At 38.3% G+C, this 25,000-nt stretch overlaps 1 protein-coding gene across 1 annotated transcript; it reads right to left on the bottom strand.

Annotated features, from left to right (window-relative positions):
• Positions 1-2,192: 2,192 nt before the first annotated feature.
• On the bottom strand, positions 2,193-21,944 carry LOC109913104 (kinetochore-associated protein 1; the record flags this gene model as incomplete). The annotated part of the gene is made up of 18 exons (XM_048592958.1): positions 2,193-2,275; positions 2,355-2,427; positions 3,246-3,362; positions 7,924-8,058; positions 8,523-8,625; positions 9,452-9,555; positions 9,835-9,933; positions 12,157-12,300; positions 12,805-12,924; positions 15,254-15,355; positions 16,594-16,650; positions 16,741-16,884; positions 18,055-18,166; positions 18,906-18,967; positions 19,060-19,125; positions 19,199-19,288; positions 19,377-19,502; positions 21,869-21,944. Coding segments are annotated over 18 exons (1,813 nt in total), but the record flags the coding sequence as incomplete, so codon positions are not given.
• Between the last annotated feature and the right edge of the window lie 3,056 nt (positions 21,945-25,000).

A 25,000-nucleotide genomic window follows, 5' to 3' on the forward strand; every position in this document is an offset into this window, starting at 1 on the left:
GACAATTTTCAAAAGCGCTGGATAGATGCCAGTGTTGCAGCTGTACTGGAAAGGTCTGGCTAGTGTGACTAGTTGTAGAGCATCGTACCTTTAGTATTCAGTACCTTCAGCAGTTTCTTGCTATCACTACAGTGAACTGGTATTCAGTGCCTTCTCCAAGTCGTGTTCAACATGGAGGAGTACCCATCTCATGCACTCCCACCGTCAACCCTCTCTTCCCGCCTATAACAGCAATAGGGTTCCCCTTGTCCTTCCCTACCATCCCACCAGCATCCACATCCAGAAGATCACCAGACACCATTTTTGCCACCTCCAGCGAGATGCCACCAGCAGACACATATTCCCCTCCCCTCCCGTGTCTGCCTTCCGCAGGGACCGTTCCCTCTGGGACACCCTGGTCCACTCTTCCTTCACTTTCCACAGCCTCCCACAGCACTATTGCACTTTCCCCTGCAACTGCCGAAGGTGTAACACCTGCCCATTTATCTCCTCCCTCCTCAGCATGCATGGGCCCAAATATACCTTCCAGGTGAAGCAGCACTTCACCTGCACTTCCCACAATCTAGTCTACTGCATTCGCTGCTCACAACACGGTCTCCTCTACATTGGGGAAACGAAGCATAGACTGGGTGACTGCTTCGAAGAACATCTACGTTCTAGCCACAAAAAAGACCCTGAGCCTCCAATTGCCTGCCACTTTAACACAACACCCTGTGGCCTGGCCAACATTTCTGTCTCAGGTTTGCTGTAGTGTTTCAGCAAAGTTCAGCGCAAGCTGGAAGAATACACCTCATTTTCCGCTTGGGGACCCTGCAGCCCCCCGGACTCAATAGAGTTCAGTAATTTTAGGGCCTGAACTCTCCCATGTCCTAGCCCTCTACCCCACACACCAGGCCTTGTTATCACATAGTCTGCCATTACACACTACCCATTGTTACCTACTAACAGTCTCCATTAACCCTCCTAGCCAGATCGTTATCATCTTCTTTGTCTCTTTGGGCACTATCCCCACCTATTGTTTACTCCTTTTCCCACACCCCTCTCTATCTTCTGCATATAAACCGATATTTTCCTAGCTACCATCAGTTCTGAGGAAGGGTCATCGGACCCAAAATGGTAACTCTGTGATTTTTTTTTTCTTCAGATGCTGCCAGACCTGCTGTGTTTTTCCAGCAACTTCTGTTTTTGTTCATTAAGGAGTACTTATTCTTTTGCGGAGGCGAGGACAGTACATGGTAATCAGCAGAACGTTTCCTTGCCCATGTTTGATTTGATGCAATGAAATGTCATGGTGGTTGGAGTCAATATTAATGGTTCCCAGTGCAACTTATTTTGGCTCAAGCTCCAAGATGTCGGTAAAGACGACTTTTCAGGGTTGACAGGATTGTGCTTGTCATTGTAGCTTCTGGAGCCTACGTTGCTGTCAGGTGTTCTGTCCAATTTCATTCCTTTACTTAGACTTCATAGTAATTTGATACTTAGTGGCTTCCTAGGCCATTTCAGGGGACTGTTAAGATCCACATTGCTGGGAGTCTGACCAGGTTAGGTAAGGATGGCAGATTTCCTTTCAAAAAAAGAAGGAAATTTCATCACATTCCATGGTAGGATTTAAATGCATGTCCCCAGAATATTAGTCTGATTTCTCATTTAATAATGCAGTGAGGTTAGCATTAGCGTTAGTCCACCAGCTCCCCACATTGAATATTTGTGGGCCCTTGCAGTGTCTTCCCTGTTCTCTCAAGTGCAAATAGTGATTTCACTTCAAAAAGCTTGTTGACCCTCCATGCCATGAGATATTCTGAGAGCATGGAAAGACAACTTCATGAAGACACAGATAAAGCATATTGGATTTGCTTAAAATTGCAAGCCACATCAACAACATGATACCAATGTTCACTTTGAGCAACTAACGTCAGAATTCACACTCCAAATTCACCATGGTCAGCATAAATGAATCGTCTTCTGGCTGAATCTCTATTATACATTAATATCAAACTAGATATCTTAAACTCAACTTCAATGATACATTCTATCATATTAGTTTTGATCATTTCCAAATCATGTCTGAGTGATATTGTGCTGAACCCTCAGGAGTTTTGACCACTAGAAATTTGAATGAAATTTTCAAGCAGAACTTCAGTTAAATTTAAATCAGTAAATCCAAATATTTTTGATGCATACGTTCAACAATATTACAGAATACTTACTTGTAAATTTGCAATTGTTTCAAACTTATTTAAAAAGTTTTCATATGTTTCCTTTTGTACAGTATTTCCTGAAATGCAAAACAATTCATGTTAATGCAATGTAAATTTAATATTAGCTATAGATGTCTAAAACAACAGAAACATTACCCTTTTGATTCCTCAGCAAAAATTTAATAATCTCCACGATTGTCTTTGCAACTGACACCAGATGCTTCTTCCACTAAAATATAAACAATATCAAATCAGTCAATGGAATTCATACATTGTTATACAGACAAATACTTTTACTTTTACAAGTAAGACAGTCTAAAAACTAGAGTCAAATCTGTCAAGAAGATGAGGAAATATTTCTAAGAGAATGGTATAAATTTGGAATTATCTTTTATAAATGACAATTGATGCTATCTCAATGATTAATTTGAAGTCTGAGATTAACAGATTTTTGTTAACCAAAGATATTAAGTGACAGGAGGCAAAGAAAAGTTTCTTGAGATAGGTCACAGATGCATGACTGAAAAGACTTGCAAGGTTAAATGGTCTATTCCTATTCCTTGGTTCTTATTATCTTTACTTTTTTTTAAAATAATGAAACAGATTTTCAGAGCAGTCAGAACAGCAGTAGGGGATGCCATCAATAGCTTCAGCGAGATTTGTAAAATCAGCTGCGATTGTTACGTATTGATCTTTTCAAAAAGTATATGAGCATTCATATTGCAAGACAGCATAAAGGTACAAATCTGAGTTACTGCTCATCCCATCATCCAATATTTTACCAACGCTCAACAAAGCTCAAATTGGATAAAAGTTTGAGCAAGGTAGCAGAGAAGGTCATCAGTTATGGCACCATATCCCAGATGGCATCTAATGCCTCCTGGGTGAAAGGGAAAGATGACCATTTCTGAAGATACACAGCACCAAAATAACTATGCATGATATAATATTTAATCTGCACTTTGTTTATAATCAGAATGTTAATCTCATTCCATCATATAAGAACAGAAGATGACATTTCTTAAGGAATTATCATCATGATCTTACCTCAGGATCTTCAGGTTGAGTTTGGATTTTCAACTGTGCCCAAGTGATTAAACGCATTATGGTGCTCTCAGCTTCCTCCAATGTAAGAGACTTCAGCAAACTGAGGCAGCTATCTCTCTGTTAAAAGAGGAAAAAGGCAGGCATGTTTAGTCATTTCTTTTTAAAATTATAAATACAAGTTGAAACCGTAAGGATAGTCATTTGGGGCATTGAGATGAGATAAAACAGGGCAGAAGATGAGAGAGACGAAGTTTAGATATTAAAAGCCTCCAGATGCCTCTCTCGACTAGTAGCACAACTTTGGCAACAAGGTGCAATTGCAAATGTCCCTATTCAAAGAAATTAGACTTGAATAAGCTTCTAGCGAGCCTACATTTGTTGCACTTAGAAGAAAACAATGACACACTAAAACAGAATCTGCAAAATGAACAGTATCTCAAGAGCAGCCTTTGAGCAAAGGACACAGAAAGCAACATGGACTAACAAAAGCAAAGATACTGAAAGCTCTTCTTTCCTTCCCTGCATCTCTATCACAATTCCTCTCAAGCTTAGAAAATAGCGGATGAAAAATAACTTGGAACAATAATCATGATTTATTGAGAATTTCAGGTTTGCCATTGTGGAACAAATAAGACACCAGCTAAATAAATAAGACAAGACACTGCAGTTGCTGGAAATGTGAAACACACAGAATCAGAAATTGCTGGAGTAACTCAGCAGGTGCTACAGATTTGTGAAGAGAAAGTAGAGTTAATGTTTTGAGTTCAGTGACCTTTCTTCAGAATTAATAGCAGAGAGGAAAGGTGGCATTCATGGTAATGGCAGGAAAGGAGCAGGTAAGTGGAGAGGGAGCCCATAGTTCAAGAGAAAAAAAGTTAGGCAGACAAAGGGATTGGGACAATAAGCCAGGGAAGAAAAGAAGCTAGACGAGTGATAATGGGAGTTATGAGTGGGTGAAAATGGGTTGGCTGTGCTGAAAACAACCCATTTCATGACAGGACCTGAGATTTGAGGGTGGGCAATGGGCATGGAAGGAAGTAGCCATGCTCTGAAACAATTAAACTTGATATTGAATCCTGAAGGGCTGTAAAGTTCCCAAGTGAAAGATTAAGTTTTGCTCTTCCAGCTTGTGTTGAATCTCACCAGGGCACTGCAGCAGGCCGGAGACAGAAACGTTAGCTAAGGTGGTGTGTTGAAGTGGCAGGCAACTGGAAGGTTGGGATAATTTATACCGACAGTGTAAGTGTTCCACAAAGCGGTCACCCAGTCCATGTTTCATTTCCCCAGTGTAGAGAAGACCACATTATGAGAAGCAAATAGAGTTGTCGAGATTGAGTTAAGTACAGGAAAATCACAGCCTCACCTGGAATGTATATAAACAAGCAAATGTTGCACCCTTTGTGGTTGTACAGGAAAGTACTGTGGGTTTGGTGAGAAGTGTTGGGAATGGAGGAGTGAACCAGGGCAAGGTGGAAGGAACTGTCCCTAAGGGACGCTGATGAGAGGCGAATGAGAGTCTGGCGATGTCATATCACTGGAGCTAGTGAAAACGGCAGGTTACGATCCTTTGGATGCAGAGGCCAGTAGAATGGAAAGGTGAAGACCGGGGGGATTGTTGTTGTGGGAGGGAAGAGAAGGGCTGACGGCAGAAGTACAGGAAATGGGTCAGACACAGTCAAGGGCTGTCAGCCAAGGTGGCAGGAAATCTTCAGTTGAAGAAAAAAGGTGAACATTTCTTGAGGCATCCCTGTGGAAGGAACAGATGCGACAGGGATGGAGAAACTGGGAGTATGGAATGGTATCCTTACAGAAAGCAGGATGTGAGGATGTATAGTAGAATATGTTAAGGATGTATGGTATAGTTTTGAGTGTTTTAGCTGCTAAATCGTTGGATTCATTTTTCATTCTCACAAAGCAAAGATTCTTTAAAAAAAAACTTTCAGCTGCATTAGTATTTACTTTCTGTCTGCATGACAAATCCTTTCCACCTTCACTGTAAGCTTTTAACCCATTTGTGTGAACGTGTCTGATGTTGTGTTTTCTTATTTTTCTCGAGTTTACTAGACAATAAAACTCTACTCTCCTTCACTCAAGAAAACCTTGGAATTAGCTTTCCTCGTGTTTTGATCTGGTTAACTTAGTTTAATCAAAGTGTGATAGCTACTTGCTAAAAAAGAAATACAGATATTTGTTATGAACAACCATGAAACAAGAAACAACGCCAATCATCCCTCCTCACTTTTGTGATCTTCATCAACAACATTTGGGGCTGAGTTTGACAAAGAGTCTAGCGAGAAGCTATCTTCGTTGAGCAGAATTAGGTAAGGACATAGACAACGCTGTGAAACAATGAAGAGTATGTCAGGGGGTAGTAAAGAAGCCACTTTTGGTAACTTTGCAAACCATGCAAGTTAAGTGTGGCAAAGGCTGTATATTAATGTTGCAGAATTTGAAAGATAAAAGCTATTCATTGCAATAGAGAGCTATTTGAAGTGAATTGCAATTCTCATGAATCAAACAATTAATAAATCTTTACAGACTTCACATCCTGCTTTCTGTAAGAACATCATTCCTTTGTCCCAGTTTCTCCATCCCTGTCGCATCTGTTCCTTCCACAGGGATGTTTGATTGCTGCTTACGAATTCCCAGAGGAAACAACAGACCTGAGTTTTGACTCAGGAGTTTTCAGATCTCACGAGATCAAATGAGACAAAACACATTAGTTTTTATTTTGCTTTGAATGGAGGAAAAAGGGGCACACTACAAATCATTAAGTGTGTGCTTGTTACATGAATGCTAGATACAAACTGAAAGAAACATTTAGATACCACTGAATCACAAATAGACAATTTTTTATTTGTTTAACCTAAGACACATCAATACCATAGGTAGAATGCCAGCTGAATTGTTTTTTAAAAGGCAGACTTGAATGAGGTTTCGATTGCAGAAGCAACATCAGCAGTCAGCAGAATAAAAACAATCCTGACAGAAAAGGGGTCATTAAAGGGGTGGAGTGAGCGAAAGAAAGAAGTCTGAAGTTTAACTAGTTGAAAGGATAACACCACAGATGGCTGAAGTGGCTGCCAGAGAGACATGTGAAAATATATAGTCCTCACACATATTCAGTGATGATGTTTGGTGGTTGGAAAGGTTAGGTTTGTACATATAGATCATGTTTTATCTTCAGAAGTTTATGAAGAGAGTTGTGAAGAATCAAATGAGTCTGATGACTTGGAAAGGTGGAATACAAGTAGAGTACTCCACACAACATGCTTGAAGCCAGAGCAAAGGAGATTCAGAGTCAGACTGACATGTCTCAGATGTAAAATTCAATTGAAGGTCAAGGGAAAAAATCAGTCCTTGTCAGAGAAAACATCTCAGTCCAAGATGGGTCAAGGTCCATGCCCAAGTTTTGGATGTTTGACTCAAGAAAGGATATTAATTAATTGGAGAGATTTCAGAAAAGATTTATCAGGATATTGCTGGGATTGGAGGGTGTTGAGTTATGAGGAGAGACTGGATAGACTGGGACTTCTTTCACTGGAACTTAGAAGGGGGTGATCTTATAGAGGTTATAAAATCATGAGGGGCATAGATACAATGAATAGCAAAAGGTCTTTTCCCCCAGGTGAGGAAGTTCAAAACTAGGGGCATACTTTTAAGGAGAGAGGAGAAAGATTTAAAAGGGACCCAAAAAGCAACTTTTTCACACACATATGGAATGAACTGCCAGAGGAAGTGGTAGATGAGGTACAATTACAACATTTAAAAGACATTTAGAAAGATACATGATTAGGGAAAATTTAGAGAGGAATGTGGGCCAAATGCAGACAAGTGGGACTAGTTTAGTTTGGGAAACTTGGTCGGCATGAAGGAGTTGGACCAAAGAGTCTGTTTCTCTACTATATTAGTCCATGATATTTAGGCATAGAAATTTAGTGGCTTTTGCTACACGTATTAGAATCTAGCCACATTATAAAATAGTATGCCATTATAAGGGGATTATAAATTAAGATTAATGGAATAACTTTATTGATATGTAACAAACAGTTAAAACTACAATACTTCTTCCTCTCAAAGTCCAGGTCTGAATCTGCCTTCACTCAAAATTTATTAAGAATCTAATTTTTAAAATATTAAGGAAGAACATTTAAAATTTCCTGTTCACTGGAAAATATATTTAATATTGCTTAAATGCCCTAAATACTTAATTAATTTTTTTGCCTAAACATATGCTTAAACACAAAACAATGATATGTTCCAGGCTAGCAAATAAAAAAATTGTTTAGCTCTCTCCATTTTAAAAGGGATGCATTGGTATAATCTGGCTAGATTAATATTCATCTAGATACCAATCAAATTGGACATCTTCCCCATTTGACAACATTGTATCCTGCCCTCTAAAAGAGAGGATATTCCATTGCAGGTCATCAATATATGTACCTAAACCTCCAAACAGAATTTTTGACAAATGCTTCCTAACAAGTCAATTGATCAAAAATTATGAGGGACGGTGATGAGGAAATTCAACTATGACCGAAAAACTTTTGACACTATCCATTATTGTTTTTCTTCCAATTTATATTTATACCTGCATATTTAGAATTTACCAAAAAGTTATGACAAGCAGAAATCCACACCAGTTGACACAAATGTGAACACATAAAGGAATACTTACATCATCATTAGATGCTAAGTGTTTTAAGTGGAGGAAATAGACTTCAACCGGAGACAACAGGTAGGCATGAACCACTTTCAAAGCATCATCCAATGATGATGACTGGTCCTGATTCAAGATGAACTTTACCAACCACTGATCAAAAGAACAGATTACAATAATTACTGAAAATCAAGGTACGTCAAAAGTGACATCCTTCATATTTAAAGATAGACACTAAAAGAATATATTAGGGCTTGATGTAAGGCAGGAGTTACTTGATTCTTCATGAATAGAAGACAATATCCTAAAAGTAATCCTTAAATATTAAATTTAAATTTCAAAATAAATCTGTATAAAATAACAACATAAGAAGTTTAGACATGGCTCGATACTTGGTGACTGAAGAATGGCAAGAAAATCAAAATAACACAAATCAATGTATAAATGCTACAACCTGAGCACCTGTACAAGAATGGAATGCCTAACATGACTCCGACCAAGTTTTATTTTTGATTTTAAAACTTTGTTTCTGCAACTGTAATTTATTCCGAATCTAAACCTATCAACATGTTCACATATAATTTGTTTATAACAATATATTAAATTTACAATCCTACCATTATCTCATGATCATTGAACATGTCAAAGTTCCGTATTCCATAACCTCTTAACAATTTCTTCATCTCCATAAGCCTGTAGCTTTCTTGCAACAACTTCACCCTAACAACAACATCATTGGTTATTTATCAAACATTTTAGATAAGGTCTGAAGTCACAATTAATGCTTTGATAGATTGTATAGATTCACACGGAAGGCAGCAATGGGAAATGTATTGATTAGATGTTAAAAGCCAGTTCTTTCCAAACAATTTTTTGCTGTGAACCCACTTTAAAACTTTACACCTTATACAACCCTGGAGTGAAAATTGAGGGCCGAGGCAGGTAGAATTGTTGAGCAGGATGGTAGATATAATATCTGGGATACACGCACGAAGACCAACTGAGACACCTAGCATTTTGGAGGCTCTGATGGTGTCAGTGATTGCACCTCTCAGCTCATGGAGTAGGCCATGCCAAGAGGCACAAAACCCCACACATTTAAAGAAACCTTGTCACCGATCCCAGGAATGTCAAATGCAAGTCTCCATTTCACAGCCAGCATTGTTGTTCATCCTGCAACCCCACAGTGGTGCCTGTGGTGGGAGGGCAGCAGTGTTGGGTATTGTACCACAAAACTTTTCAAAATTGTGGTCAAATCACTCCATTGGCTTCAAAGCCTAAACATTTCCCATTGTTGCTACATGCCTCCTTCATTTCCACAATTAACTCATCAAAATATTCAATTCAGTATTGGAAACTTTCAGTTCAGTATCCAGGTAAGACTGCCTAAAAATCATACTGAGAATGTTCACTCTGATGGTGAATTAGCTCATTTCAGCCAGGATAGCGCTGGGTCACTACAATTTTATATGAGTATCACCTCAAAGTCACAGTCTCAAATAATGCAACCATATTAAATTCACCTTAATTCTGAAAAGAAACATACTTGGGATGATTCATTTCCAAATGCTGCTTGACAAGCTGTTCCACTGCATTGCTCCAAGGCACTACTGCTCCATACATTATCTGTAGCACTGCGTCAAAGATTAGCTGTGAAGGAAAATGACCATTACCAACTACTAGCACAAAATCTAAAAAAAATGATAATGTCATTAACAACTAAAATTATTCCAGTGTTATTCCAATCCATCAAATAGCACCCACAGAACAGAGGGTCAAAATGCTCCCAAGCTCCTCTGCACTAGCAGAGTTATCTTGCCTTTGTGGACACATACTTCACATTATTACATCACTTCATTTTTCTCTCTCCATTAACAATAATAAAAGAAAGTTACTTGTGTACCATAACGTTGTGCATTGGATACCTACATCAATTTCAGTCATACAGCCCAGTACAGCCATGGCTTTGGCCTCCCATGCAGTTTCAAAGAGAGAGGCTGAACGTGAACTACATCGTTCTAGCAAATCCTGTCGAAAATATGACAGTAATGTGTTACTTAGGCATCTTAGTCATTAAGGATATATTCCATTTGAAAACTGTAAAATACAAGCTACATCAAGAAAACCAGACTTACAATTGTCTGCAGGAGCTACATGCACACCACAAGTCTACAAACTGTACAAATCAATTTCACAATAATATAAAACAAGGAACTGAGGATGTTCAAGATCTGAAACATAGAAAAATAGCAAATACAGCAGAAACTCAATAACAACCATGGAGAGAAAATGTTAACATTTTGAGTCTTTTTCTGAAGAGTCACAGCACTCAAAATGTCAAATGAATGTCATGCTAGGCTGGTATTGAAGCTTCATTCTGAAATGCAGCTGGAATCCAGAATCTTTCCCAGTAAGTGAAGTCAGACACCCTAAAAAAAATTCCACTTTTACTCCTTCTGAGCCTCTATATTTGACTTACACTTTGAGGTTTACGATTTGCCTCCAATTAACTTGTGGACTAGAATGCACATTACAGGATTTTCAGCTACAATTCAAGTGGTCTTCATCTACTGTGGAAACCTTCAGCTAGAATAGCCATCTTACCAAGGTTTTGAAACTATTCTAATACTAAAGAAAAAGGCTATTAGATGGCAGACCTACTTTTCCAATGGGTTCACAAAAATGTAATTTTAGCTCAAAAAAAAGGTTCTAAAAACCCAGTTTCTTTGTCTGTTCAAAAGCACAAACACTGCCCACCGACACGAAAGCGCAGTTTAGTACGTAGTTTAATGCACAAAAAACCTGATTTTCACAAAGTCAGGCCAACTCCAAAGGCCTTTAAAATTGTGTATGGGACCAACTTCTGGGATTGCCCCTTCTCATTCCCAGTTGAAGTCCCAGGAAACCAGGATAAGCCTTCTAGCCAGCCCACCTCAGTCATGTGATTCATCCAAACTGCTTCGAGGGTCATCAGGTCTGACTGCATCCTTCTTACATCTTGCTGAAGCAAAAATAGAGGATGATGGGGCTATTTCTATGGAAATGGTGTTTGCTGAGTTGATAAATTTCCCAACTGAGCTCCCCACCTGGTCATCAAAATTCCAGCCATAGTTACAATATGAAAAGAGCAGGGCAGCTTTCCCAAAATTTATTAAATATTTCTAACATCAAAGTGTCCACTGCTTGGTGAAAGAGAAAAAGACTCCATCAAACTGTGCATTGCTGTCACTGGACAGCAGTATCCGCTTCTGATCAAAGATGAAAAGGAGACATTCAATTGCAGAATGTCTTTCAGGAAATACCCTCCAAGGCATTCTAGGACAGAGGTTAGGAAATGCTCAGAAAAATACAACATTTCAAACGTGAAGAGGTGATTGAGAGAAGTATACAAGAACATATACGAAGGTAGAGAAAGATTTTTCAATGCTAATGGATCACATGCAATGAATCACATATTCTACGATATTATGAAGCCAAATTTAAAACTAATGAGCTATTTTTACACAGTGTCTAGTACATGGAATGAACCTAGGCATGGAGTACTAGCTGCAAAATCCCTGCAATTATATAACAACTGGATGGTGCAGATTAGATTGAATCATTACCCATGACAGATGAATGACTTTCCTCATCTTTAATTATCCCACGAACAGACACAGCATGAGCAAAGTTTTAGGAATAAAGTATTTAAAAATATGTTGTTCCTCTCCGAAATTCAAAATGAATGTATTCCTTCTGAAATAACCCCATAGAGACCATCACCAAGTCACCTTTCTTTACACATAGAGACTCCTTAACTGTGATCCAGCTCCCTTAGAGCCAGCTGTCAGTGTGAACAGAACCTCTGGCACCCTTGTTCATATCTGTCATCCAGGGCTGTCTGATTGGACCAGATCAACAGTTCCAATCAGGGAACTCTTATTCTATGAGGTCCACTTGGCTAACTTTTGTAACAATCACTACACTTACATTATTTTTTCAATGGAATATTTTACCTTTTGCTTGTATTGGGCATAACTGTTAACTAAATACAATTACAGAACTCTGTATGAAGTATTTTTTAAAGATAATAAAATTCAACTCCCTGCAACCACTTTTGTATGATTCCTAATACTTTTACTAGCAGAGTTATTAATTTTTAAAACATATTTCTCCAGTTAAACAGTTGACAACAAATCACATTACCAATTAGCTATTGCATTTGCAACTTTGATTATTTTTGTCATAAAGTCACTGTAGAATAGTAGTCACCTTTATGTAATGCAACAGCAGCTCTTCCTTCTGTAAGTTGTGCCTTGCTATATAAGGCTGTATAACCTTTTCAAGGGTTGATGGAATAAGCTCTGGAGCCAGAACCCTATCCAACATGCGAAATACAATTGTTGCTGTAGTTTCCTAATAAGCAAATCAAGTTATTAGCTTTTGGTAAATTGCATAACATATAAAAGGAAGTATAATTCCAGTTACATCATCTTGTTATATACTGATTACACAATTTAAAATCTGATATTGTAATTTCAAAAGAATATGATTAAAATTCTTTACAGTTTTATTCACTAGGGTAGGCATCAGCTCATTGCATGATTAATTTGCACCAAATATTTAACAAAATTGTAAACAAGATCATTTTGCTCCGAATTTAGTGTCAGATGATTGATCCAGTGCTCAACAACTATTTTAAATAACCTGAACATTCAGTTACTAAGGCTTATCTGTAATGTATAAGGATTGTACTGTATTAAGCCTATGTTAAAAGTATTAGCAAATATTTTACAATAAAGACAAACAAGTCAGAAAAACGCTTTTCTACTTACAACATTGTTCGAATGTACCAATTCTGGATATACAAAATTAACAATCCATTTTCCTGGCCTGTACTTCATGTAATGAACCACTTACTTTTTCAAACTCTGAAAGTGCCAGTTTGCAGTTATACTTTCTGTGGAGATCAACGAGCTCCTGCAGATTGTTAACCAATATCTTTAACTGGTACACTTCCTCACAATCCATGTCTTTTTTCTGAATTGAAGACAAATGAAACAGAAAAGCTGAATCAATTTATTTAATCATTTCAAAATTCAAAAACTGTTATCTTTTTAAAGTTTACTCTCCCATTCCTCCCCACATAATTTCCCTCTTTCATAAAGGCACTAACGCACATTAGAATGGAAATGTACAAGTGTTTTACTGTTTTAGGCTGGTTGTTTATAACTGGCAAAGATCAATAATAACAGCCATATTGCTGCCTAGAAAAATCAACTGACTCTGCACAAAGCATAAAGATTGAAATGGGGACTTTCTGATCTTTAGTGGTGCACAAGATGGTGCAGATACCCAAAAACAAATTTGGTGATAAGCTGCTCAGAGCTTCTTCAATCCAATTTATGGAAGCAGTGAAAAGTGCCTTTACACTCTTGCTGCATTATACACTTTGAATGTCCATAGAAACATTTTTCCACTTTAAGCCAGAAAATTTTTGTAACCATTTCATGCTCTACATTTTTTATTGCAAATTTATTGCACTGAATTTAAACTTACCTTCAAAAATTCCAGTTTTATTTTGTAGGACAAAAGGTTCCAATGGAAATGAAGAAAATGGAATTCCACTTCCCCAAAAAAATTGATTAAAATCAGTTCTGATGTTTTTGAAAGGTGTCATGTAACAAAAAGCATAGCTCACTAAGCATAGTAATTCAATAAAACATTCCATCCACTCTGAATAGTTCCCTATGTATGTTATTAACAAAACTAAAATTTCAGGAGCATTTTCCTCTTAACTCTGGTATGCGAATGCATAATTTGGTTTCCATTAGGGAACCCTATAAAAATTCTATATTCAGAGGGCATTTAATTATATTAGCTTGCGCTGATTATTTTCCAATGTGGGATTTCAGTTGATAGGATGTACTAATGCACTTGATACATTAGAAAAAGGTCATCCAACATCATCCTCCTTGTAACTAACATTGCTGATAATCTATGTTGGTACCAATAGCTGCTTGGAAGTAAATTTGCATTTATCATAGAATCATAGAGTAGTAACCCTACAGTGCAGAACGAGCTACACAGCCCATCAAGTCTGCGCTGACCCTCCAAAGAGAATTCTACCCAGATCCACTCCATCCTGTAACCCTCTGTTAATCCTTGAAACTAAACACATATTGTCAAGGAGGCATTCACTCAAAGTCTTAAAAATGGAACTATCAGTCAACACAGAACTTCAAACCAATTTTAACATTAAGGTACACAAGTTAAAATAAAGCTAAAGCTTGATCCCAACAGACAGAAATATTTAAAGCTTATTTCAGAAGCTCTCTCATGCCGAAACTATTATCATTTTCGTTTGTTGCAGAATGTACTTTAAATGTTCAAATAAGATCACACCATGCAGGGTCAGAAGCACTCTAAAACAGGAAAGATATTCAGTTCTGTGTTTTACACTATTTAAGCTGCACTTTGGAATAGACTACTTGCAAGAGCTGTAAGAATTGTTGTGGACCATACGGCTCTCTCATTAGAGAAAGATGACTTTTGGTGGTTTAATCTGAGGGTCCAAGACTCAGGTGATGGGGGAGGCTGAGTAGCAGAGACTTTAAAGGTAATCTAACCTATGCTGTTCGAATTACCTTGCATTGCAAACCAGCTGTCCAGCCAATGGAGTTATTCAAACACAGTTTTTTGGTACACAGTTGTTTGAATGTGAATGTGAATAGTAAAGATCCTACTCATTCTTTAGGATCAAAACCAAAGTGGCCAGAAGACTAGGTTACGTACTTTCATTTAAGCTAAGGTGATGCTCCTGCTACACTAAGTTTTCAAGAGAACAAATATTTTGTCCAGACTGTACATAAACTAGATGTGCTTTCCGACTAATTGTTCAGTTTCACTGGCACCATTTTCATTTATTTCCACCTCCTCAACAGTGCTTGCTTGCTTCAATTGCACACAAGTAACCACTTTCCAGCTGTAGATTCAAATTTAAAACTCCACCTTCCAAAACTCCTGCTCATCTGAAATTTAATTGCCGGCTCCCTATCCTGCAGTAGAACCTGTGCAGACCACTCCAGCTCACTACAACTTCCTATTCCCAGAAGAAATCCAGTTCATTCTCATCTGCAAATCTCTATGCTGTTTTACCCAATCCTAATCTAAAAGACATAATCTCTTCTTCCAATTCTGACACCAATTGTGAAATGAAAGGAATGCCAGATTTCAATTATATCATCACTTCTATCTGGAATTCCTTTCCTATACCTCTTTGCCTCCTTTCTCCATGCTTTCAAATGCCTTCTCAAAACATATATTCAGTTATATTGAAGAAACCAATGCAAAGATTAGTTAATCATACAAATGGAATCCAAAGTCCAGCTGTAAGAAGCTCAAATTCATTTGGCTTTTTCGCTACAAAGTACAGTTCCGCCATCCGCAATCCATTTTCTGGCCAGCTTGCCTGGAAGTGTACGTAAAAACAACAATAATGACAATTTCAATATTTGCAACATTTCTCAAGTTTGCATTAAAATGAGAAACAACATTTAGTCAAGACATAAGGGCCTATAACATCAAAATCAAAATCAATATAGATTTTGCAATTTCCTGCAGAATATGGATTTAAATTGATAAATAATCCACACAGAACAAATTGTATTTATGGACTGTCTTTAACATAACTGTGATCCCCACTGTGCTTCATAAGAGTGATTACAAAACAATATTTTAGACCAAGGAGATATTAAAAGGCAATAGTAGATTTTATGGAGCCTTGTAAAAGGAGGAAAGTAGGGCAGAGAGATGGGAGGGTTAAGGAGATATTCGAAAGCTGACACACAGATGCCAGCGGCAAAGCAAACTGGTATTGAGGAAGACTGTGGTGGCCTTGTAGATTCTTTAGCCTGAAGAAGGTTACAGAGATAGAAAGAAGTGAGACTGTAAGAATGAGAATTTTAAAATTGAGGCATTGCCAAATGATGAGTCAATGTTGATCAGCAAGCGCACAAATGATAGGTAAATCGAACCTGGTTAGAGTTAGGATAGAAGTAGCAGAATTACTGAGCAGCTCAAGTCAAGCAAGATTGTAAATAGGAGGCTGGCCAAGAGGGCATCAGAATAATGTAAATGAAAAGTAGTACAGGCATGGAGTAGAGTTTCAGCAGCAGGTAGATTTAAGCACGGGTAAAGACAGGCAATCACCAAAGTGGAAGCAGGTGCTCCTAGCAATAGAGGATATAAAGTAATTCAGCTCAGACATAGCACACCATGGTTGTGTCTGGCTCAGCCTCAAAGAGTGGGATGGGACAGAAAGTATTGTGAGACTCCAGGCTTCCCAGTATTTAATTTCAGAAAATTCCAATGCTCACATTGGATAAGCAATATATCAAATCAGAGGGAACTTAGTTGAGGTAAAACTGGGTGTTGTGAGCACATATGTGGAATCTTATGCTCTTTATTTAGATGAAACATGGAATAGTTAGTTGTTTTTCATAACTTTTTGTTTCAGATAATAAAGCACTCAGTCCTTGCTTTAATGATAGTTAGGTTTCAATTTGAAAAAATATTTTGTAACTTTTACTTTTGATATTTAAGGATATCATTGAAATGATTTTTAAAAATTGTTAATGAAAAGACTGTCGATCTGGTTTCATCCTCAGGGTGCGTAAGTGAATCCATCCAAACTGTTGCAATAATTACCTTCTCAGTTAGTTCAAGACTCCGGGCTCTGTGCTCCAACCATTTTGCCAGAATTTTCTGCAGAAGTTGAAGGAAACAAAAATGTTACACTCGGTGCAAAGCGAAAAGAAATAGCATTTCTTTATCACAACTACTATCCATCATTACCTTTCCCTCAGGAACAATCCTCAAGACAAAGGGAATTATCACATTTCTGAACCAGAGACTTAGTTCTTGTGAAGGGAGGCTTGCAGGGAGAGAATCTAGGAAATTCTGTAGTCTTTTCAAATCAAATTTGTTTTCAAACTCCACCTGAAATTGAAAAATGGTCTTAAGAGCAAAACTCTTACTGTTCAAACCATAAAATTCAACAAAATCATTCCAGTGTGACTAAAACAACACAGAAGATATGTTAAGCCTGACTTATAACTAACTCATCTTTAAAATCCTGATTGTTGCATGCAATATACTTCCTTTTTTCCTGAATATTTAATTTAAAAAATATATGCAACAGATGTAGCATGGCTGTTCTACCTAAAAATATAAGTAATGTTGTCTTGAGCAAGAAGCAATGTAGTTAACTCAACCAAATAGCCAATGCAGGCCAGCAGAAGAAAGCAAACCAATAAGGAACAGCTCTAACAAAGCATGTTACAGCAAAGAGTAAGCCAGCTCCCAGCCTTATTCTAGATGGACATTACAGGCTAATTTGAATGTTTTGTTGTGAGAGCCAGGATTGTGCATTCTAAGCAATCAGTTTGATGAAGTTAAGGCGCCACTCAACTGGTGGACAAAAACAAAGTGGCTGCAGTAAGAAATGCAGTATGTGACAGATTCATACCAAAATTAAAACTTTGTTCAACGAGAAACTGGATTAAGTAATGAAAGTATCTATATGAGTAAATATACACAAAATAAGTTTGCATGTATAGTAAGCTAGTTACAGTAACCTAATGCACTAAAATTAGTGCAGAAGTTTAAAAACTTGTCATTGGAGCCACGTCTGTGATTAGTGAGCTTTCTACTAGACAACACTGCCCTCAAACAATCCAAAAGCTCTGTGGTTACTTTAACTGGTACTAGCATTTTTAATTCCAGATTTTAAAAAAAGCTAAACTGAATTCAATTGATCAGACTGAGATTTGAACTCTCATTACTAGAATTAAAAGTCCTTTAAGATTATTATTTTATTACCACATTCCAGTCAGTAGGTGAAATCAAGATTTCATGCCATCCAGCTGTCTAGTCCCTTGGAAAGTGAAAATAATGCTACTGAACAATTGATAGCTTCAAACTAACACGCAGAAGGAACAGAAGGCAAGGCATCTGTGGTTGCATTTCAAATTTAAATGTCATAAGACAAATCAGCCTGCAGGTCACCAATTTAGTAAGTAGGATATGAACATAAATCATCATGTAGTACACTGCAATGGAAAGCATCTTTCAACACACAAGGCCAACACAACGTTTAGCCAATATCACCTGGTGCCTTAACCAAATGTACTCTGCACATTTCAGATTTCCCTCCTGAAGCTGCAACAGAACATCATTAAAAAGTTCTTCATTGTTTACAAACTTGATCCAAGCAATACCACTGTGAAAGAAAAACAAATCAAGCATTAGTCATGTTGCAGGCACAAACAAACTCCGAATTACATCTAATCCAAGAGTTCACCATTCAAAATTATGAACCATTAATCCTGTTCCCTGTCCACCAACAAACTTTTGCTACATGCTGCCATTTTGCCTCTTCTCCCTTCTAACACATATCTATAAAAAAAACTGCGGACAGTAGAAATCTAAAATAAAACTAAAAATAGTTGGGCATTTCATCAGAACTGCCTGATGAAACATCACTGGCTGAAACATTACCTCTGTTTTTTCCACAGACGTAGCCTGATTTTATTCCAATATTCTTCTAAAATCCCGTTTGAACCAACTGATTGTCTTCCAGACTCAAACATGCAATTAGGGATGGGCATATCTCCCTTGCACTCCAATGAACAAATTAATTTATAATATTTATATACATAGAAGGCAAATACCAAAACAGTTTTAATGGGCTGAATGGTCAATTTCTGAATTGTAACGTCCACATAATTCAACCCTCTCAGCCTATCCACTGGAACTCTCCTCATCTTCTTTCTGTACTTCTTCAGAACATTTAAAATCCATTTCTTCAATCAATTTTTTTATTTTTTTACAAATTCTCCCACTGTGATATTCTTCTTATTATCTCTAAAGTGCGTTGAACTGTCTTTCAATTAAAAAGGTAAAACATAAACTCAAGTTTTCTTTGTTGAGAAGAGAACTACAGTGGCAAAATGACTAACCTGAATTTTCCAGGCCCATATGCTTCATGAAATGTAGTGAGCCGTGCTTCTGCTCTCAATACCTAATCCAATGGATAAAATAATTTCAAAACGATCTGTAACATGTTCCCAAATCAATATGAAGGAATCAATAGAAATGTCTTATTACCAATACCTCTACAAGCCACAAAGCTTGCTTCTCAGTCAAACCAACAGACTTCTTATCTTCTTTCTTTAGAATCTGCAAAAAGATTCTCAGTTAAACAACATGTCTCGGTAGTGCAATAAAACAAGAGCCATGAAACAAAACTCACCCGCTTTTTGGCATAATTTAACATTTCCAAAGTCAGTTCAAAAGTTGGCCAAGGAACATCCAGACAATATTTCACTACAAACTCATCATCCTGTGTTGGGAAAGGAAATAAATTTAAGATAGTCAGAAAAGGCACAAATATAATATAACTTCACTCAGCAGCTTTTAAACTTATATACCTGTACTTTGTGCAAGTCTGCTTTTGCTTCATCGACAGTGTTTTGCCATGTTGATAGATTGGGAGCTTCTAAGGAACTTGAGGCTAGGTTCTCCAAAGCTATATTAAGCCTGACTTTGTACACAAGCTGAAAGAAGTTTATTAACATTTATTAACAAAAGTGCAAGTCAGTGTAAGTGTCATGTTTTGCTAGACCAGAAATCAATACTTTAAAGCAGGATTGACTTGTTAAAATTATTAGCAATATATACAAATGCTCACATGTCATACATTTGAGGAACTGTATTTTTCTCATACACAATGCAAAACTGAAAGCATATGAATGGTAGGAATGGAAAGATAACAGCTACATAAACTGTGTGAATAAGTGGCCACTTCAACATTTCATTAGATTTTACTTTCAATTCATAGATATTGCACACATTATTCCATTTTATTTTTTGCTCTTAACAGAGACATATTGCCATGTGTTTTGTCTTGAACTCATCAAGACAGCTACAAGAATGGCATATTTCAAATAATCATAGCAATTTATTTGACAGGAGAAAAGGATACTGATTGGTTGGCAGGTCAACTCTGATTGTCAAGGAATTGCCATGAAGAATGAGAAAGAGAACTATAAGCTGTTGTGCCTTGTGTAATTCTAAAAAGTCACAACACTCAGTCAAATTCCTTTGATTTACAAAGAACTGGTCCCTGTGTATGAATATATGTCACATCAGAAAGCATAAATGAGCCATGCTATGATCGTCACTGATTATTTCAAATTGGTTGTTAACATTATTATTAACACATACAGGATTGTTCAACAATTGTTGCCTTATCATGGAACCACATCTAATAGTAGGTATTTTGTTCTGGGTTTTGCAAGCACAGGCTGAAACCAGTCAATAATCTGCCTACTACTAACAGCTGGAGGAATGTGTTGTATGATTCTATCAGCCAATGATTACATTATCTACATAACTACATTATCCACATTGGCATTGAACAACAACATTGCTCAATTGTCGGGTAGATGTTTGGACTGATGGTAGCAAACTGTCAGTGAAAAATACCACTTGATGATTCAAGCACACAATAAGAATATGAAACTGGTGGCTTAATATATTGTTCAAATGTTAAGATATTTTAACCTTTTCAGAGTAATTTGAAGTGGGCTGAGCACTTTTCAGGTCTAAACGTGACAGCCTTTAGCGAGCCTGCACAATCACGATGAACAACGATCCGCTCATTGTCCTCTTGGATATCTTTCATGCACTCTATTTATGCATTGAGCTTACAAAGTTAGCACACAGCTAAGACCTGATTTAAAAGAATGTGAACAAGTCTTAAAACACATGAAGCTACAAGAACCCTGACGAGTACGCTGACTGGTAAAGGAGGCTTGCCGTAGACAGTAGTGAAGAAAACAACAGCAGACTTCTCAACAAGCTTATTTACAAACATGCCACTGAATGAAGCCATTGACATTTGGCTGTGTCACTACACCATAGAGATCTTAGAGGCTGGCAACTTGCAAGTGAAGTTCAATTTAATTGACACCATGTAAGCTGAAAAAAATGATGCAGCCATAGAAGGTCCAGCACTTACTATGTGTTTCCTTAATTTTCTTGAGAAACATGTTTTCACAAACTGGTACCTTACTTCCTGTCCCATGCATACCTCCAATGTACAGATGATACTTTCAGCATCTTTCTGTAAGTACCTGTAAGGATCCTTACAGTACCTATAGATTGTCTTACACACATTAATGCACTCTGTCATTCCCAAATTCACTTTTGAGATTTTGCAGTCTACCTCTTTCCTTGAGATGTGCATTGAGAAATCTGCTAATGGTTTTTCTGTTACTGTCTGTGCATGCCTACTTTCACATGTCAATATTCACATTGGGGTTTATGGAGCTCAGTGTATTACAAGGTTGACTTAATAGCATCAAGTTCCACGTTGCTTTCTGCATGAGAACCTCTCTGACAATCAATCATAGGTGATTTCCCACCAGTAAGAATCCAATTTTCCTATAGTGCAAATTGTTGTATTCATGCAAAGTTTGGTATTCTTGCATTTGTTCTGAGGAGTGTAAGATGAAAAGCTTCAGCAATATTTTTTTTGTTAGCAACATTCAAGTTCTATATTACCAAGCAACTATTTATTTTTTTCTGACTGCATCTGCACAAACAGAAACAGAGTTAATGTTCCAAGTCTAATGTGACTCTTCTTCAGAACTTCAGTTTTGTTTCTCGTCACACAGACCAATTTCTCCAGCATTTTGTTTTTTATTTCAGCTTTCTAGAATCTGTAGTATTTTGCTTTTATTTAATCATTTCCTTTTCTTATCTCAAGTAGGGATATGGCCCATGGATGACAATAGGCTTGATTGATCCAAATGTCCATTATTTGTGTTTGACCTCAGTTAGTGGACAGGGTATCATTTGCAGCAGAAATTCAGTTAAGCTTATATTATACTTGGCATCCATATTGGAAGAAACCTACCTCAACATCCAAAGCAAATTGAATAGCAAATCTCTCTGCTTCCTCAAATTTATGTTTATAAAGCAGACGACTTAGTCTAAAAACAGATTGCAAAATGTAAAACACAACTGCCAATCACAACTTAATTAACAAAAATAAAAAACAAGAAAAAGACTTGAAGCACACATCACATCAGTCAAGATATGGGGCAAGAACAGAGTAATTAACATTTCAAGAATGAACCATGGACCTAAAAAACAGCAGTTGTGGAGTAAAAGCAAATAAAAATGAAACTTGGAATTTAGTGCAACATTTGCTAGCATATATGACAGAATTTCTGATATGTGACTGAAAATGTTTAAGAATTCAAAGGAAAAGGCTGTGCCATTAGTAAAATAAGTGGAAGGACTAAGAAAGAGTGAGAAAAATGGATAATGGAAAAGAGAAAACTTGAAGAAATTGGGTTTTAAACTGAAAGCTAATGTGAGACCCACCAGCTCTAAAAAAGTGAAACAAATAAATAAAGATGGTGCACAGAAGCACAAGCTTCCAAATGATTCACGTCCAAAATGCCAACACCTCCTCAAAACAACAGGGAACGTAAGCAGTCAAGTACTGTATCTGATTTGGTTGCATGGAGAAGCAACAAGTTAGAGTTGAAATGGTAGGAATATGGACCAGGTTGCCAAAGACAAGAGAGAGGAGAGGAAGAGGAGCTGTCAATGCTGAAGCTGGTGCATAACGAAATGAGTTGGGATTGAAGTTTTATTTTATTCACTCGTACGATGTGGGTATCACTGGTTGGCCAGCATTTTTTGCCTGTCTCCATACAAAAGGCGATGGTGAATTGCCTTCTTAAACCACCTCAGTCTACGTGTTGTAGATAGACTAATAACACTGTTAGGGATGCAGTTCCAGGATTTTGACCCAGCTACACTGAAGGAATGGCAATAATTTCCATCAGGATGGTGAGTGACTTGGAGGGGAGCTTGCAGGTTGTAGTATTCCCACATATCTGTTGATAGCTCTTCTACATGGAACTGGCTGTGGGCTTAGAAGGTGCTGTTTAGGGATCTTTGGTGAATTTCTACTGTGCATCTTGAAGTTGAAAGGTAACTTATATGAGAATGGAAATGTCAAGAATGATCTACACCCGAGGGAAAAAAGGAACAGTTCAGGAGGTCCTGGCACAGAAGACGTTGAAACTGCAAACTTTTATGAAAGAGATTGGAGTTTTAATAATAGTGTCAGGTGTAAAAACTACTACTTCAGCTAGTGCAGTAGACATTGAAACCGAAAGAACTGCGGATGCTGTAAATCAGGAACAAAAACAAAGTTGCTGGAAAAGCTCAGCAGGTCTGGCAGCATCTGTGAAGGAAAAGACAGAGTTAATGTTTTGGGAACGGTGACCCTTCCTCAGAACTGAGGAAGCTTTTCCAGCAACTTTGTTTTTGTGCAGTAGACATTGAGCTTGGAGCAGACTTTGGAAAAAGACACAAAAGAGAGAGAATAGCGTGGAGAGCAGAGAGACAATAGAAAGCATAAAGGAAGAGATTTTATTTTCAAAAATCAAGAAAGTGACAAAATACAAGACAGTACATGCAATTCCTGGAAGTGAAGGCAGAGAAGACAAAGATTGATGGTGGGAGATAGCAAGAACTGCAGATGCTGGATTCAGAGTCAATATAGTGTGGAGCTGGAGGAACACAGCAGGTCAGGCAGCATCAAAAGAGCAGGAGTCGATATTTCGGGTCTAGACCCTTCATCAGGACTGGGGAGGGAGAAGGCAGCTAGGAAATAAATAGAGGGAAGAGGTGTGGGGCTGGGGGAAAGTAGGTAGGATGGCAATAGGTGGATGCAGGTAGGGTTAGTGGAGATTGGTCAGTGGGAAGGATGGGGCAGATATGTGGGAAGATGGACAGGTAGTGTCAGGTCAAGGAGACAGGGATGAGAAGGAAGGTCCAACATGGCATGAGGCTGAAAGGGGAGGAGATTTTGAAACTGGTGAATTCGATGTTTAAGTCATCAGGCTGTACGTTCCCAAGGCAAAATATTAGGTGTTTTTCCACCAGTTTGCCTGTGGCGTCATTGTGGAGGAGGCCCAGGATGGACATGTCACCGAGGGAATGGGAGGGGGAGTTAAAATGGTTAGCAACGGGAAACTGTTGTTGATTATAGCATACAGAGCGCAGGTGCTCCACAAATCTGTCATTGGGTCTACGTGTGGTCTCACCGATGTAAAGGAGGTCACGTTGGGAGAAATGGATACAGTAGACCAGGTTGGAGGATGTACATACAGATAAACCCCTGTCAGAAATGGAAAGTTTGTCTTGGGCCTCGGATGGAAGTGATGGGGGGAGGTGTAGGGGCATGTGTAGCACCTCCTGCAGTTGCAGGGAAAGGTGCCAGGTGTGGTGGGGTTGGTGGGGAGTGTGGAGCGGACGAGGGAGTCGCGGAGTGAGCAGTCCCTACGAAAGGCAGGTAGGGGTGGGGAGGGAAATATCTCTTTGTTTGTGGGTTGGATGGTAGGTGGTGGAAGTGGTGGAGGATGATGCGCTGGATGCGGAGATTGTTGGGGTGGTATGTGAGGACCAGGAGTCTCTGTCTTTATTTTTGTTGGGGGGAGGGGGTTTGAGGGCAGAAGTGCAGGAAATGCAAGAAATGCGATTGAGGGCATTTTCAATCACTGGAGGGGGTAAGTTGCAGTCCTTGAAGGAGGAGGACAGCTGGAATGTCCAGGAGTGGATCACGCCATCTTGGGAGCAGATGCTGTGGAGGAATTGGGAGTAAGGGATCGCGTTCTTGCAGGAGGGTGGATGAGAGGAGGTGTTATCAAGGCAGCTGTGGGAGTCGGTTGGTTTGAAGTAGATGTCTGTGCTGAGACGGATATGGAGATAGAGACGTCCAGGAAGGGGAGGGTGGTATCGGAGCTGGTCCAGGTGAATTTGAGGTTGGGTGAAAGGTGTTAGTAAAGTTGATGAACTGTTCAAGCTCTTCATGGGAGCACGAGGCAGCAGCAATACAGTCATCGACGTAGAGGAGGAAGAGGTGAGGGAAAGTGCTGATGTAACAGCTACAGGGACACTGTTCCACCTATCCTACAAAGAGGCAGGCATAGCTTGGATCCAGATGGGTGTGTATAGCCACCCCTTT

This window comes from Rhincodon typus, unplaced genomic scaffold (assembly GCF_021869965.1).
Source record: "Rhincodon typus isolate 14 unplaced genomic scaffold, sRhiTyp1.1 hic_rhity00002107, whole genome shotgun sequence".
NCBI classification, from domain to species: domain Eukaryota; kingdom Metazoa; phylum Chordata; class Chondrichthyes; order Orectolobiformes; family Rhincodontidae; genus Rhincodon; species Rhincodon typus.